The sequence below is a fragment of the Lygodium microphyllum genome, chromosome 5 (assembly GCF_053477565.2).
Source record: "Lygodium microphyllum isolate KBCC chromosome 5, Lygodium_microphyllum_v1.1.10, whole genome shotgun sequence".
Classification (NCBI taxonomy): domain Eukaryota; kingdom Viridiplantae; phylum Streptophyta; class Polypodiopsida; order Schizaeales; family Lygodiaceae; genus Lygodium; species Lygodium microphyllum.
Window position 1 is genome coordinate 164,378,141 of NC_141139.1, and position 14,706 is coordinate 164,392,846.

Here is a 14,706-nt window from a genome sequence, read left to right on the forward strand (position 1 = left end):
TATTGGCCACTAATGTCAGTGTGGTGACATTAGAGATTAGGCATTAATTAATTAATTAATGCTGGTCTAAGGGTCAATAATTGCTTAAGGATAGTTGAAAGACAAATTGGCCTAGCCAAATTAATTATTGGTTGGTGAAATTAATTTTTTGAGCACTAGAATAATTCTTAAATTAATTTTCAAAAATAAATATTTTAAAAATTTGTTTAACAAGCTAGATAATGCCGAAAAATGGGATTAGAATGTTGCCACTTGGCAAAACTTGCCGATGCAAGTGGGAAAAACGTTTTTAGGGGTTGGTGGAAGTCTATTTCAGCCATTCTGAGAGAGGAGACTGTTAGAGAGCAAGGAGATGCTGTTGATGTGATTTGCAGCCACTAGGTATCAATCCTATAGCATGTGACAACAGTTTGGAGCCCTCTTGGAGTAGATGACAGTAATCCAAGGTCCTTTTGGTATAGATGACAACATGTAAGAGGGAACATCAGTCTTTCTGGTGGTCCTAAGTTGTAGGTGATAGGTTCCATGGTTGTTTGAGTAGGGGAGCAGCAATTTTTTAGTGTTTCTCGTGATGAAATTTTGAAATTTCTCTCTATCACACTCTTATTTCCTAGCCATTTCTTTGAAGTTATCTTAGCATTTTCCAATAGTTTGAGCCATCAGAGGAAGAGATTTCAGTCAATCTCTGTTGTAAGGCCTAATTTATAACAGAAATCATGGTTTGATAGTCACCTCAGGATGTTTGCATAAAATTGAGGGCCTAGGGCTTAAATTCCAACAGCTGAAATTGAGGAATTTCAGGAAGATTTAAGAGGCCAGCCAACCAATATCAAATTTGGGGTTGAATTTGTCTTTCAGGAGCAGGATAAAGGCTAATCCCCAAGACAACCAAGGGGCAAATTGGTTTGGAGGCTCGTTTGTTAGTTTTAATAGCAAGAGGCACTTGGATTAGCGGAGGAGATCATAGGATCTTAGTTGTACTCTTTCCATTTGCAATATAAGATAAAGAAATATTGCGAGGGATGCGAATTTTGGGGTCTACTGGGTGTTCAATGTCTAAGACTAAAGTGGTAAAGTGTGCATTTTCAGTTCATGTGAATTTTATGCTTGTTGTAATTAGTACTTAACCAAGTTATTTACCACCCTATCCAAGGACAAAGGATGGTTTCAAGGGGTGCAATAAACACTACTTTAATGATCTCATGCTGTACTAATGGTTTGTTGCAAACCATTCATGAGAGTGTGATGATTTGGGTTTGTTAATCTATGCCCATAGATATGTAGCCAAGCCAAGGGTCCTAAAACTTGTGCCATACATCATGGCTAGTGTGACCAATGTATCAAATAGCCATCTCCGTATGCAAGGCTCATGAAAGTGCGCCTAATGGCATACTATCTCCAGCATGATAAATGTTGCATATCCTCATGTAAATTATTCTCTAGCTATGTGTGCCATGGTGAGTTTGCTACTCCTAAGTAGATATACGAGTCCACAACTTCCACTTGTTTAGCTTCTAGAGTGAAGTCTGGACTTCTTCTCACTGTGGTTGATTTGTGGAAGATCAAGATCTTGGTTTTTCCAAGGTTATGTGTCAATCCATGTTGTTTGCAGAAGTCACGAAGGGCATGGAGATGTCGTTGTAGACCAGAACAATATCATTAGCATGAAGCATAATAGAGAACAATTTACTTGCTATGTCCACCTTGTCTCCTCATGTGATGTAGTCTTCTTTCTTATTGATGTAGAGTCCAAAGTGTGTAGGGGAGGGAGGGGATCCTTGCTTCACTTTCATGGAGCTAAAGATCATATAGTGCGTAGATGCCCCAAATCATGTATGATGGGATTCCCAGTGTTTATACCTTTTGTAGTAGTCTATCCTTAGAGAGAGAGAGAGAGAGAGAGAGAGAGAGAGAGAGAGAGAGAGTATGTGCGTGCATGTATGTGTGTGTGTCTCTACTAAACCCTACCATGTGTTGTCTCCATTGCAAATCCCACCATTTCTTTACATGGTATGAGAGTAGAGGTGCGCTTGAGTTAAAAAGATCGTTGTTCTCAATAAACAACACCGAGCTGTGTTGGAAGTGGTGAGATCACTAGCAAACTAGATTCCTACACTTATTTTTGTTGTAGCATTTGTGAGAGGACTCTATCTTTTGCCCCCATCCCACCCTCCCGTTTTAGGTTTGCAACACTAGTGTTATTATGGGACCCCCTTGATTGTAGCATTGACCGTTGGGTGCATCTATTGTGGCAAAACATGTTACTTCACCTCAGCTGGTTTCCATCGACCATTGCTCCCTATCCCACTAGAGTATATGTGCATCCCTAAAGGTACCTCTTGTGCCTTGTCATGGCCTCCAAGTGCTTGAATGGACCTAGCGTGCATTATAGGCATCTTATTACCTTCAACTATCATTTTGGCTACTATCATTCTCTTAGGTTTCCAGGCCCCAACTATAGCACAAGTCCTTTCCTTCGTTTCTTGGATTGCTATTGTGGATTGTGTTTTGCTCCCATCATAGCTATTGCCAATCCTTGACATTGGCACCCTTGCCACCTAACACTATTGCATGTCTTCCACTTGGTAGGATGAGTTTTGTTGCTACAATGGATTGATTGTTAATGAGAGATAAGATTATCTTCTCCAAATTTAATGGTCAATCCTCTTCCCCAATTGAATTGGAAGAATGGCTTTCAAAGCTTGAAGACTACTTTGATATTTTGCCAAGAAATGGTGACCACAAGATCCACTTGGAAGGATTTGCTCATACGTGGTGGCAATATATTAAGAGGGAAAATCTACACAAATCAAATTCTTAATCTCACGATGTATGTTGAGTCCATAAGTGATGATGCAAAGCTGCAAAAGTATATATATGCTCTGCACCATTCTTGTTGCTATCCAATGTCTTTGACATCTTATTGGTCAAAGGACTCTGTTTCCTCCACACTCCTTCCACATGTTGGCGCCCTTTATCAGTCAAGATAGTGCAATCATCTTTAGCCACTTTGATGTTATCAACTTGGCTTTCCTCAACCCTTGTCCTAGAGGCGGAAGGGCACAAGGTCATTGGAGCCTATGCAGTTCCATGTTTGACTTTGAGTAGTATTATCGGCCGCACATTATTTTACCAAAAAAAGACGTGAGCACTATCATCTTGTAGATGTGAATGCAAGTATATTTTACTCAGAATAGTAAAACATGTCCAAACGCTAGATGAGCAAGAATTTTAATAATAATAGAGTCTCCTTTGGATAAAGGATAAAATAGATACAAACTCACTTTGTGGTAGATAGCTGAATATGTGAATGGAGGTTAATGCTTTTGATGTGAGAACAAAAGACATATGGTTGGTGCGTCCTTGACACTTAAGGTTTAGGTTTTATCAAATGATGTGAATGGCCTTGCAATAAAGCCACTACTTAGTCGTTACAAGTCTAGCTCTTGGTCACATAACATGCACTTGTTATCGTCGTCTTCGTAAGCATTACTTTGTTTGGAAATTTTTGATTGTAGCAAATGTACTAAGTCTGATGTTTGGTTCTTTTCGAAGGATGTAGGTGCTCCTCCATGTGGTGCTTTCTCTTCTTGTATGTATATACCCAAGTTTTGTTCCCTTTCCCATTTGAGGTTCAACAAGGGGAAGCTCTAATCATTATTTCGGCCATTCTTTGTACCTCAAACCATGCAAATATGGTCTTGAGTTGGACTTACAAGATTTAAAGATTCTTTTTATACTGTACATTCACAAATTCATATGTGATTTTGGATGATTCCCTCTTTCAAACATGCCAAAGAGGAATGATTTTGTAAGGTTGTCTAATATGCACAAGTGAGATAATGTGAGTTCATTCAGAAAATTTTGGGTGTAGATCCACTCGTATCGGAGATGTAGGCGTTCTATAAACTTTATTGTCAATGCTTTGAGACATGGATACGCTAGTTATATTATCTTTTGGTATGAGGTAGGACGACAGAGAGAGCTACAGCTTAGGCTTAACAGCTTATTCTCCTTCATTATGAATAGGGGTCGACGGGCACCCCAGAAATCCCCTGCAGCGATCAAACCCCAAAAACTCCCCGGCGGTGGGCGAACCCGTCAAAGAGCCAGTCTCTCCGACAAAAGAGCTCGTCCATTCTCTCTGCTCGTCCGTCCCTTTCTGCTGGTCCCCAATACACAAAAAACAGTTCGTCCACACAGTTCACCTTCTCTCTCTTGTAGCTGGTTCACAGAGTCAGCAGCAAGTAGCTAGTTCTTGGAAGTTAGAACCCTCCTAGATAAGAGCTTGTTTATACACGTTTGTCTTCGGGGAGTTTGAATCTTTTCATTACCTCCCCTTACGGTACAAGAGCGACTCCTAGGGGAGAGGGTGGGATAGACTTGAATTCTTACCCTGTCAATGAGATGTACCCAAAGGCTGTCTGAACTGTCTTGTCAACGCCAGCCAAACCAACTCCAGAGCCAAATCCGTGGGAGGAATATCTATGTCAATGCGTTTACAAAGTTGGAAGTAGAAAATGTGGCCTTGAAGGTCTCGCTTTTCAAGCTGCATGTGTGTTTGGGAGAGGGTTAGACTTGAATTCTTATGCTAACAAACAGATACATAAAGACTTTTCGAATTGTCTTGAAAATGCCACCCAGGCCAACTTGAGAGCCAAACCCATGGGAGGAATATCTATGTCAGTGAATTTACAACTTGGAAGCAAAAAATGTGGCCTCCTTGAAGGTCTCACTTTTCAAGGTGCGTATTTGCTTGGCTCAACTAAAGAAGTTGTGATGGAGACTACAACTAATAAGAAGATTGAAGATTTAGTCAAGGACATGACAACAAGAGTGCGAGAAGAGGTACTCAAGGGAACCAAAACAGGGAAGAAAGAAGATAAAAAAGGTATGATCGACTATTATTTTCATAGTTAATGAAGCCACATAATATCTATGTCAGTGAATTTACAACTTGGAAGCAAAAAATGTGGCCTCCTTGAAGGTCTCACTTTTCAAGGTGCGTATTTGCTTGGCTCAACTAAAGAAGTTGTGATGGAGACTACAACTAATAAGAAGATTGAAGATTTAGTCAAGGACATGACAACAAGAGTGCGAGAAGAGGTACTCAAGGGAACCAAAACAGGGAAGAAAGAAGATAAAAAAGGTATGATCGACTATTATTTTCATAGTTAATGAAGCCACATTGCAAACAAAGATTGAATCTCATGTATGATTAGGACTTCCAAATGGGTGGCATGAAGAAACACGAGGAATTAGAGGATGGAGATTGTTAAACATTGCATATGAAGATTGACTCACATGCACGACTAGGACTTTCTAATGGGTGGCATGAAGAAATACGAGGAACTAGAGGGTTAAGGTTGCCAAAAATGTTTGGAATCATACATGGTTGAAACCAAACTAAAGTAAATATAAGAAAACCAAGAGTTTAATTGGGTGACACTATAGCGCATCACCAAACAAGGAAATAACCAAGTACCTTTGGAGTTTGGAGATATACAAAATAACATCAAAGCACTAAAACAATCAAAATGTTTCAAAGGAACCAAATTATGGATTATGGAGCTCACACTAACACAACTCAAAGCATGACTAGTTTATATCGCAAGGGCAAATGGGTAGTTTATGTAGGTAGCAAAGCCATTATTTACTTGAAGCATTAGGTTACTTTAGGTTTATTAACTTCAAGAATAACTATTGTAGCCTAGGTAGTTTGTGTTCTTTTGTGTTAATGGTACCTTGAAGTGGATTGTATATGAAACTTGAGTCCCATTGTTTTGGCCTATGCGCCTTTGAGGTGTCTTATAGGAGGTTAATATAACTTCCTCTCTCTCTCTCTCTCTCATGCACACTTTCTTATATACCAATGTTTCTTGCCTTCAACAATATCAACATTTTCAAAGCCAATACTAGTAATGTTACCAAATTTGTTGCAAGCTTTGCAATGGGAATATAAGACTACGATGTGAACTTTGAATACACACCATCACACACATACACACACCCCCCCCCTTCATATTGGCTTGGTCAAGAGTTAATGGTATATCCATGTTTTTGCAACAAAGCTTTTTGAGGTTGTTTCAAAAGGTAAAGATCGACCCATGTTTCAAAGGATATGCAATTTGGGATTGTTTCAAAGGTAAAGTTCAATCCATCTAGAGGATTGAAACAGAAATACCATTTGGTAAAGTTGTTGAAGTGTTGCAAAAGTTATGTTGGTTGGCAATTGTTTCAAAGATAAAGATCAAATCATCTAGAGAGTGAATTTAGAAGTACCCTTTGGGTGAAATATGGTTGTTTTTCCACTCTCTTTTTTTGGTCTTTGACTTGATGAGGTTGAGGGGTTGATTGATAGGTTGGAGACTTTAAATCCTAAGATAGGAAACTCGTGACCCACATCTTCCTCTTATGCAAATGATATGGTGCTAATGTTAGCTTGAAGAAACCATAGCCTTCCACGTGGACAAGTTATAGACTTGTCATACGCTTAGATGCAGACATAAATGCACTAGATGTGAATTGATATTAGTCGAGGAGAGGGCATGCCATAAAGGATTGAGTTTGCAAATTGTTAGGTGCCCTGTGCCCTTGTCCAATACGATGAACTAGGGAGGTTTGGACTTTCTCTTGTTATAGTCCACTTTCTAGATTTGAGATATCTTGGACTTTGCTTGATAAAAATTTGATTTTGAGAGACTAATTAATAATGGCAACTCATGATTTTGAATCATAGGGCACTATATTATGACTTTGGAGTATCATTCAAGTAAGCAAAGCCTAGCTATATCAAGCAAACATTGTGAATAAAAGGAGGGGGTCCTATGATTCCTAGAATCTTGATGTGAATTAGCAATAGGACTAGAGTATCTCCTAATAAGGTGTTTAATCTTTGTTTTTCTAATAAGCACATCAAGGTTATTGATATTGTTAAGCTCTATCATTAGTAATCTTGAGCCACTGAAATAAACAAAGCCCATTGCCCATATACTTGGGAGGTACAATAGAATCCACCACCATGGGCAAGGCAAACTTATCATTATGCACTTTGAGGGCGTCCTATTGGCCATTGTAATGGGGACATATTTACTAGGTGTTAACAATCCATGAAGGCCATTCTTAGATGACGTACAATTCCTTACTTAAGTTGGTTTCTCATTAAGAGTCTTGTTTTCCCCTTTGTATCGTTGGCTTGATGAGATATATGTAAATGCATCCTGCTACTAGCTATAATGATTTTAGATCTAGAGTAGTCTAGCATGCTTCTATTAGTTTCAACATTTTACCTCTACCTTAGAGACAACTTTTTGTTTCTTTTGTCCAAATGATGTCAATAATAAAGTCTTAACATTGTATTTATTCAATTTCATAGCCATTTTGGCCTCTTTAAAGACGATAATATGATTTGTGTGTGTATCTCTCTCTCTCTCTCTCTCTCTCTCTCTCAGGCATGTAATTTTGGAGATTTGTTGTAGTTAGAAGGTGTCATGTCATCGTGCAAGTGGGAGTAGTTGGACGAAGAGTCTCTCTCTCTCTCTCTCTCTTAGGCATGTAATTTTGGAGATTTGTTGTAGTTAGAAGGTGTCATGTCATCGTTCAAGTGGGAGTAGTTGGACGAAGAGTCTCTCTCTCTCTCTCGTATTGAATTAAAGAATAGTGATATACAAAAGGGCTTTCTATCCTAGCAATGAAAGCTAGAAATACATGCAAGAAACCACCTAAGAAGCCATTAGGCTAACAATAGGAAGGGGATCTCCATCCACAAAGTTGCTACTTCTTGAAGAACCATGCCAACAAAACCATGGAGCATTGTTGTACATGGCCAATATGACCATGCATGCCTATAATGGAATGGCAAACAAATGCATTATTGTCTCGTAGATGTGTTAAAGGCGAGCCTAGCACAAATATATTTGGTTACAGATTGTCAATCGATGACAATGTACCTAGGCCCAAGAATGAATGGTAGTATGTTGACATGCCACAAAAGTCTAAGTCACAAAAGTCTAGATGAGGGAAATAAAACACCACAAACGCTAGATATGGTTTCTTTGATTTTCATAGTTCAAGTCCGTTTTAACTTTTTAATCCTTGCATGACTAGAATTTATTTGTTCATTTAGTCACCCATCTCTAATGTTGCACCATTTTGTGAGAGATCTCATTAGTAGAGCATTTTAAGAAATCATGAAGTCACAAAAACTCAATTGAGCCATGGAGTCACATCTTGTAATTTGAGCAATGGATAATGCTACCCTATGCTATCTAACAAGTTGATCCAAAATCCAAATCAACTTGTACCATTTGGGACCCAAAAATATTGGTGAAGAGAATGGGAGTGGACCCAAGACTCGCTAGGATCACATCATCTTTCACTATCCTCAAACCTATTCTTGCCATCATTATAGGATTTATAGTGCAATAAGTGCTTTCTTGATGAATGAAGTATTTTAGAGTGACACCAATAACTAATCACAGAGAGAATGACTCTTGTTTGGACACCATGAGAGGAAGCCAAGAAGTGAAATATGATCTCTTACCGAGAGTTGATCAAGGAGTAAGTAGACAGGATTGTGGGCCTTTAATAGCTTGAGTTGAATTGAGTACATGCCATCATGATGCTTGAATGCAAGTGTTACCATGAGAGATTCTAACCTCCTCAATAAAGACCTTGGCAACACAAGCTAAAGAGTGTTGCCATACTTCACATCCAATAAAGCTACTTTGCTCATACGTTTAGGAGAAGTAACATAGTGCTTGAAGATCCAAACTTATGTATCCAAGGAGTTATAAGCAAAGAGTAAGACATCATTTCGATCATCACTTTTTGGGCCAATTTTAAATGTATATACAAAGACTGATCCTCATTTTCCAGTACATGAATGTATCATGAAGATGGGACATTCTAATAGGATCTTAGGAGAGACGTCCTTGCCAATTAGATATCTCGAATGTTTAGTAACATTATCAGACCAAAAAATGGAGCCTTGCTAGTCCAAAGCATTCAAGTCTCTTTCTACACAATTTGTGTTAATGGATATATGGCCATTGATGTAGAGAGTAGATCCCAAACACACAAACCCACAATGTCCATTTATTTATCCATTTTTTTGTTCTTTGTCTTGTGAATCGCGAAGAAATCATTTTCCAACAACTAGCAAGGAGCTTTTGACCACTAGGAAGAGCTAGACTAACAAGATTTCCATTGGTTGCAAGCTTAACCAACAAATATAAAATTGGATGTATCAACAACTTAAAGATCAATGGGCTAAGAGTATAGCATTACCTATTACTTTGCTCAAGCATGGTAATGATGGAGGCCATGGGGGATGCATGGGTATTTTGACAAGGCATCCATTTGTTGAGCTTCAACAATACTTGATTGTGATTGTCAATGAAGGCTATCAATGCTTTCATTGTTTGTTAGATTTAGCATTGGTTAGTAGTCTTGTAGCTTTTGCTTTTTTGAAGGAATTAATATTATTTGTGTGTACATAAGTTAAACTTACAAACATAGCTAAAGGAGTAGAGGTGCAAACTTTTATATAGAAATTAAATAAGTTTTATGGTATTTTTGTTACAACTTATTGAATACCCTTTTAGCCAATGGTCAACTTCAATCAAGGTTATGGCATCCCTTTTAAAGAGTTGGTCTTACTCTCTATGTTCGTGCATTAGCTCTTAGTTGCATGGGTTGTTGAACTACTAGAGTCACTTTGTTTTAGCTAATTGGCCACACCTTTGATTGAGGTTAACACCCTTGAATTTTTCTACATGACAGACTTGGATGTTCAAAACATTAAATGCTAGCTATCCAAGAGAAATACTAGAGATTTTCAATGCATATGCTTATAATTGCCATTAATGAGGTGGCTTTAAATAGGCATGAGTTACTTCCTTTCTAGGTCCTAAAGGGTATCCCTCAATTTGATACCATCTCCCTAAAGTGGAGGATGCACCCTTATATTTTGTTTGCCTCCATTAATAGAGTCTTGTTCTAACTAGTGATTAGCTACAACATTGCTAGAATGCTCCAATGGTTTGAGACTAAGGTTCTAGTAACCTTAAATTGATTTAATAAACTCTTATCTACCCTTACATTCCTCTAACACCCCCTTCAAGATAGTGAACTTAGAGTGCCCCGCTTGCTAGGTCTTAAGTGACATTCTTCCAAGGGTATTAAAGGCTTTTTTATTTAGATATATTTGTTGAGCTTTGTACTGTTGCTTTAGTTGCTTGTGGCTCTTGTGGTCTTCTTTGGGTTGGATCTTGGCTCTTTTCCTTTTTTGACCTTTTTTCCTTGGTGGTTTATGACTCTAGTTTTGACTTATTGTCCTTGTTGGCTTATGACTCTACGTTTCATGTTTCCTCGCCCTAGCCTTTCCCTTGGGCTTTGACTTTGGCTTATACTTATCTCTTGGTCTTCAATAGTTATGCTTCTTTTGTTCTCTTGTTTTGCATCTGCAATACTTTGGCTAGATTTAGCATTTGCATCTTTGTAGTGGAAATCCATTTGATAAATAATATGCATAGATATTCTCTTTGCTTTGTGACAGTAAATTTTGGAAGCATGATACTTGCATGGCCATTTGGAGAAATAGTGCTGGGCTCAGTGCCTTCTTGGCAAACATGAACATTTGGGGATTGCATTCAACCTTTGAAATCCCAAGGGCTTTGCATACAACATTGTTTTATATGCTTGATTTTAGCTCTTGACCTCATTATGATATCTCATTATGACAACAAACTTTGATGAATATAAGGCTTTTTCCATGGTTATTGACATGCTTTGCTATTTAGTATATAGATTGTATTTGGCATACATGACGCCCTTTACATTTTACAAGTATATGGTAGGTTATGGGTTAATATGCTTGAGCACCCCTATGTAGCATCATTGACGGGCAGGTCTTATCATTGGATTGGCAATGTCTACATCCTTGGAAGATAATTTGGTAGTGTTTACAATAGTGGCAATTGATTGAATCAAGATATAGGGCTTTAACGATTCATATTCTAGGAAGAGCCAGTCTAACAAGATTTCCATTGGTTGCAGCTTAACCAGCAAATATAACATTGGATGATCACCAACCTTAAACATCAATGGGCTAAGAGTATAGCATTGCCTAAGAAAGAGACTCTCTGTGTGTGTGTGTGGCTTAGATTTTACTTTGCTCAAGCATGGTAATGGTGGAGGCCATGGGGGATGTGTGGATATTTTGACTAGCCATTCATTTTTTGAGCTTCAACAACACTTGGTTGTGATTGGCAATGAAGGCTATCAACACTTTCATTGCTTGCTACATTTTGCCATAATTAGTAGCCTTGTAAACCTTTGGTCTTTCGAAGGCATAAATATTATTTGTGTGTGTGCGTTTTAAGCTTACAAACTTAGCTAAAGCAATGGAGGTGTGAACTTTGATATAGAAATTATTTGTGTGTGCACATTTTCTACTTACAAACTTAGCTAAAGTAGTAGAGGTGAAAGCTTTGATATAGAAATTAAAAAAGTTTTACGGTATTTTTGTTACAACTTATTGAATACTCTCCTAGGCAATAGTCAACTTCAATAAGGGTTATGGCATCCTTTTTAAAGAGCTGGGGCTTCCTCTCTAGTTTTACCCATTAGCTCTTAGTTGCATGAATCTTCAACTACTCTAGCCACTTTATTTTAACTAACTAGATCTTTTTACTTTGGCCACACCTTTGAACTTTTTCACATCATAGACTTGGTTGTTCAAAACATAAAATACTAGCTATTCAAAATCACTTTGAAAGGGTAATTTGAGAGAAATACTTGAGATTTCCAAATGCATATGCTTATAATTTTCATTGATGAGGTGCCTTTAAATAGGCATGAGTTACATCCTTTCTAGATCCTAAAGGGTAGCCCACAATATGATTCCATCTCCCTAAAGTGGAGGATACACCACTATATTTTCTCCACCTCCTCCAATAGAGTCTTGTTCTAAATAACTTGTGATTAGTTACATGATTGCTTGAATCATGGTTAGTATGTTACAATGGTTTGAGAATAAGGTTCTAGTAACCTTAAATTGATTTAGTAAGCCCTAATTTCCCTTGTGGTTCTTGTGTTCTTCTTTGGGTTGGACCTTGGCTCTTTTTACCTTTTTGAGTTTTGGCCCTTAGTGCCTTACAACTCTAGTTTTGACCTCTTGTCCTTGTTGACTTATTATGATTCTAGTTTTGACTTCTTATCCTTGTTGGCTTATGACTCTAGTTGCGGTGTTTCCTCCTTGCTCTAGCCTTTCCCTTGGGCTTTGACTTTGGCTTATACATATTCATGCTTGCCAGGAAGGCATCACACCTAGCACTATTTCTCCAAGAATCCATGTAAGCATCATGTTAGAGACCAAGGGCTTTGCATACAACATTAGATTGGTATTTACATAGATTGGTTTGTATGCTTGATTTTAGTTCTTGGCCTCATTACAATATCTCTTTATGGCAACAAACTTTGTATTATTATAACGCTTTTTCCATGGGTATTGACATGCTTTACTAATTTATACATAGATTGTAATTGGCATACATGATGTCCTTTGCATTTTTCAAGTATACAATAGGTTATGAGTTAATATGGTTGAGCACCCCTATGCAACTACATTGATGGGTAGATAGTGTCATTGGATTGGCATTGTCTACACCTTTACACACTAACTTGGAAGTGTTTACAATTGAGGCAATTGACTTAAAACCAAGATACATGGATTTAATGATTCATATGTCGAGCTCAGAGGGTGCGAGGATTGAGATACATAGTGACGATTACCAGCGCAAAGACAGAGAATGAGAGAGAGCAGAGTAGTGGGGAGAGTGAACATGATTTGTGGGTACAATGACGAGTGTATCTCTCTAGGTTTTTAGATAGATCGAAAGTACAAGTGATAACGGTGCGTTCACACCCGAGCACATTTTAAAGGCAGGAGGGCCTTTATTTCCAACAACCTCCCACCTAAAGGCAATGTGCCTTAAGAGGAGAAAAGAATCAGCTAAAGTCTAGGTATGTACAAAGTCGAAATACTTATATCTATCCAACTCCCATCATCTGTCCGCAATGAGCAAACCACTTTGCTGGAAGACCCTTTGTGAGAAGGTCTACAGGATTATCATCTGTATGCACTTTGACAAGCTCAATGCTCTTGCTGTCAAGTACATCTCTAATGAAATGGTACTTCACCTGTATGTACTTTGTCTTTGTATGAAAGACGGGATTCCGTGTTAGCATGATAGCACTCTGACTATCACAATGGAGAACATGTAACTTTGTAACGCCAAGCTCTCCCACTAGATGTGAAAGCCATAAAGCCTCCTTACATGCCTCAGTGGCAGCCACATACTCTACCTCTATAGTAGACAATGCAACACACTTTTGTAGCTTGGAGAATCCAACAGACTGCTCCTCCTCTGAAGGTGAACACATACCCAGAAGTGAACTTTCTGCAATTCGCATGACCAGTATAGTCTGCATCCGTAAAGCCAACAACAGATGCCTTTTGCTTTTCAAAGTAGATACACAACTTCTTTGTGCCTTTGAGGTATCTCATAATACCTTTCACTGCTTCCCAATGCTTTTTATCAAGATTTTCCATGTATCTGCTAACCATTCCAACTGCAAAGGCAATGTCAGGACGTGTAGCAACCATAGCATATATCAAACTGCCAACAACTGACGCATATGATATCTTGGCCATTTCAGCCATCTCATCATCAAATGTAGGGTTGTCCTCTGCACAGAGTTTCACATATGGAGGCAATGGAACCCCAATAGTTTCCCTCCTCTCCCCTCCCTATTGAAGCGATGCAAAACCTTGGAGATATAATCCTATTGAGATAGATAGAGCAATCCTTTCGACCTATCTTTGAGTATTCGCATGCTAAGAATGTGATTTGCATCACCAAGTTCCTTCATGTCAAAGCTGCCATAAAGACTTTGCTTCAGTGAGTCTAAGGCATGAGTATCCATGCCAGCAATCAACATGTCATTAAGATACAGAACCAAGATAATCATGCCGCCATTTGCTGCCTTCTTGGTGTACAAGCAGTGATCCACTTGACTTCTATGGACACCTTGAGATTGCATAAGTTTATCGAATTTATGATATCATTCTCTTGGTGCTTGTTTCAGCCCATATAAGCTCCTTTTGAGTTTACATACCATCTTCTCTTTCCCTTTTTCCACAAACCCTTCAGGTTGTTGCATATATATGTCTTCATGCAGATCACCATGTAAGAATGCAGTCTTTACATCCATTTTTATGAGCTCCATGTCTTCAGCTACAACCAAGTCCAAAATGGTTCTCAATGTAGTCATCTTGACTACAGGAGAGAAGATCTCATCAAAGTCAATTCCATGTTCTTGCTTGTATCCCTTCGCAACTAATCTTTCTTTGTACTTTGGTGAGGAACAAGAAGTGACCTTCATCTTGTAAACCCATTTGCATGGAAGTGTTTTCTGCCCTTTAGGCAATTGCACCAAGTCCCAAGTGCCATTTTTCTCAAGAGATTTCATTTTTGACATGGGTTTATATAATTTCTTGTTGTCCTTTCTGTCCATTGCTTCCTTGAAGGAAGACGATTCACCACAGTCTGTCAACATGACATAATCAGCCACATTGTTTGCACTAGGAATGAATCTACCAAGTTTTCTAGTAGCCCTAGACGATCTCCTAACCCAAGGATA

At 38.5% G+C, this 14,706-nt stretch overlaps 1 protein-coding gene across 29 annotated transcripts in view; it reads left to right on the forward strand.

The window, feature by feature from the left end:
• Positions 1-14,706, forward strand: part of LOC148036633 (uncharacterized) — a 68,905-nt gene that overhangs the window by 37,630 nt on the left and 16,569 nt on the right. For 4 of the 29 annotated variants that reach the window (XM_087678644.1, XM_087678651.1, XM_087678654.1 and 1 more), the window contains one exon: positions 4,030-4,626. The exons of 8 other annotated variants lie outside the window; for them this stretch is intronic. In XM_087678644.1, the coding sequence (XP_087534770.1) occupies positions 4,030-4,255 (226 nt within the window). In that variant the 3' untranslated portion in view covers positions 4,256-4,626. 17 more of the 29 variants (XM_087678656.1, XM_087678664.1, XM_087678658.1 and 14 more) reach the window with 12 other exon arrangements.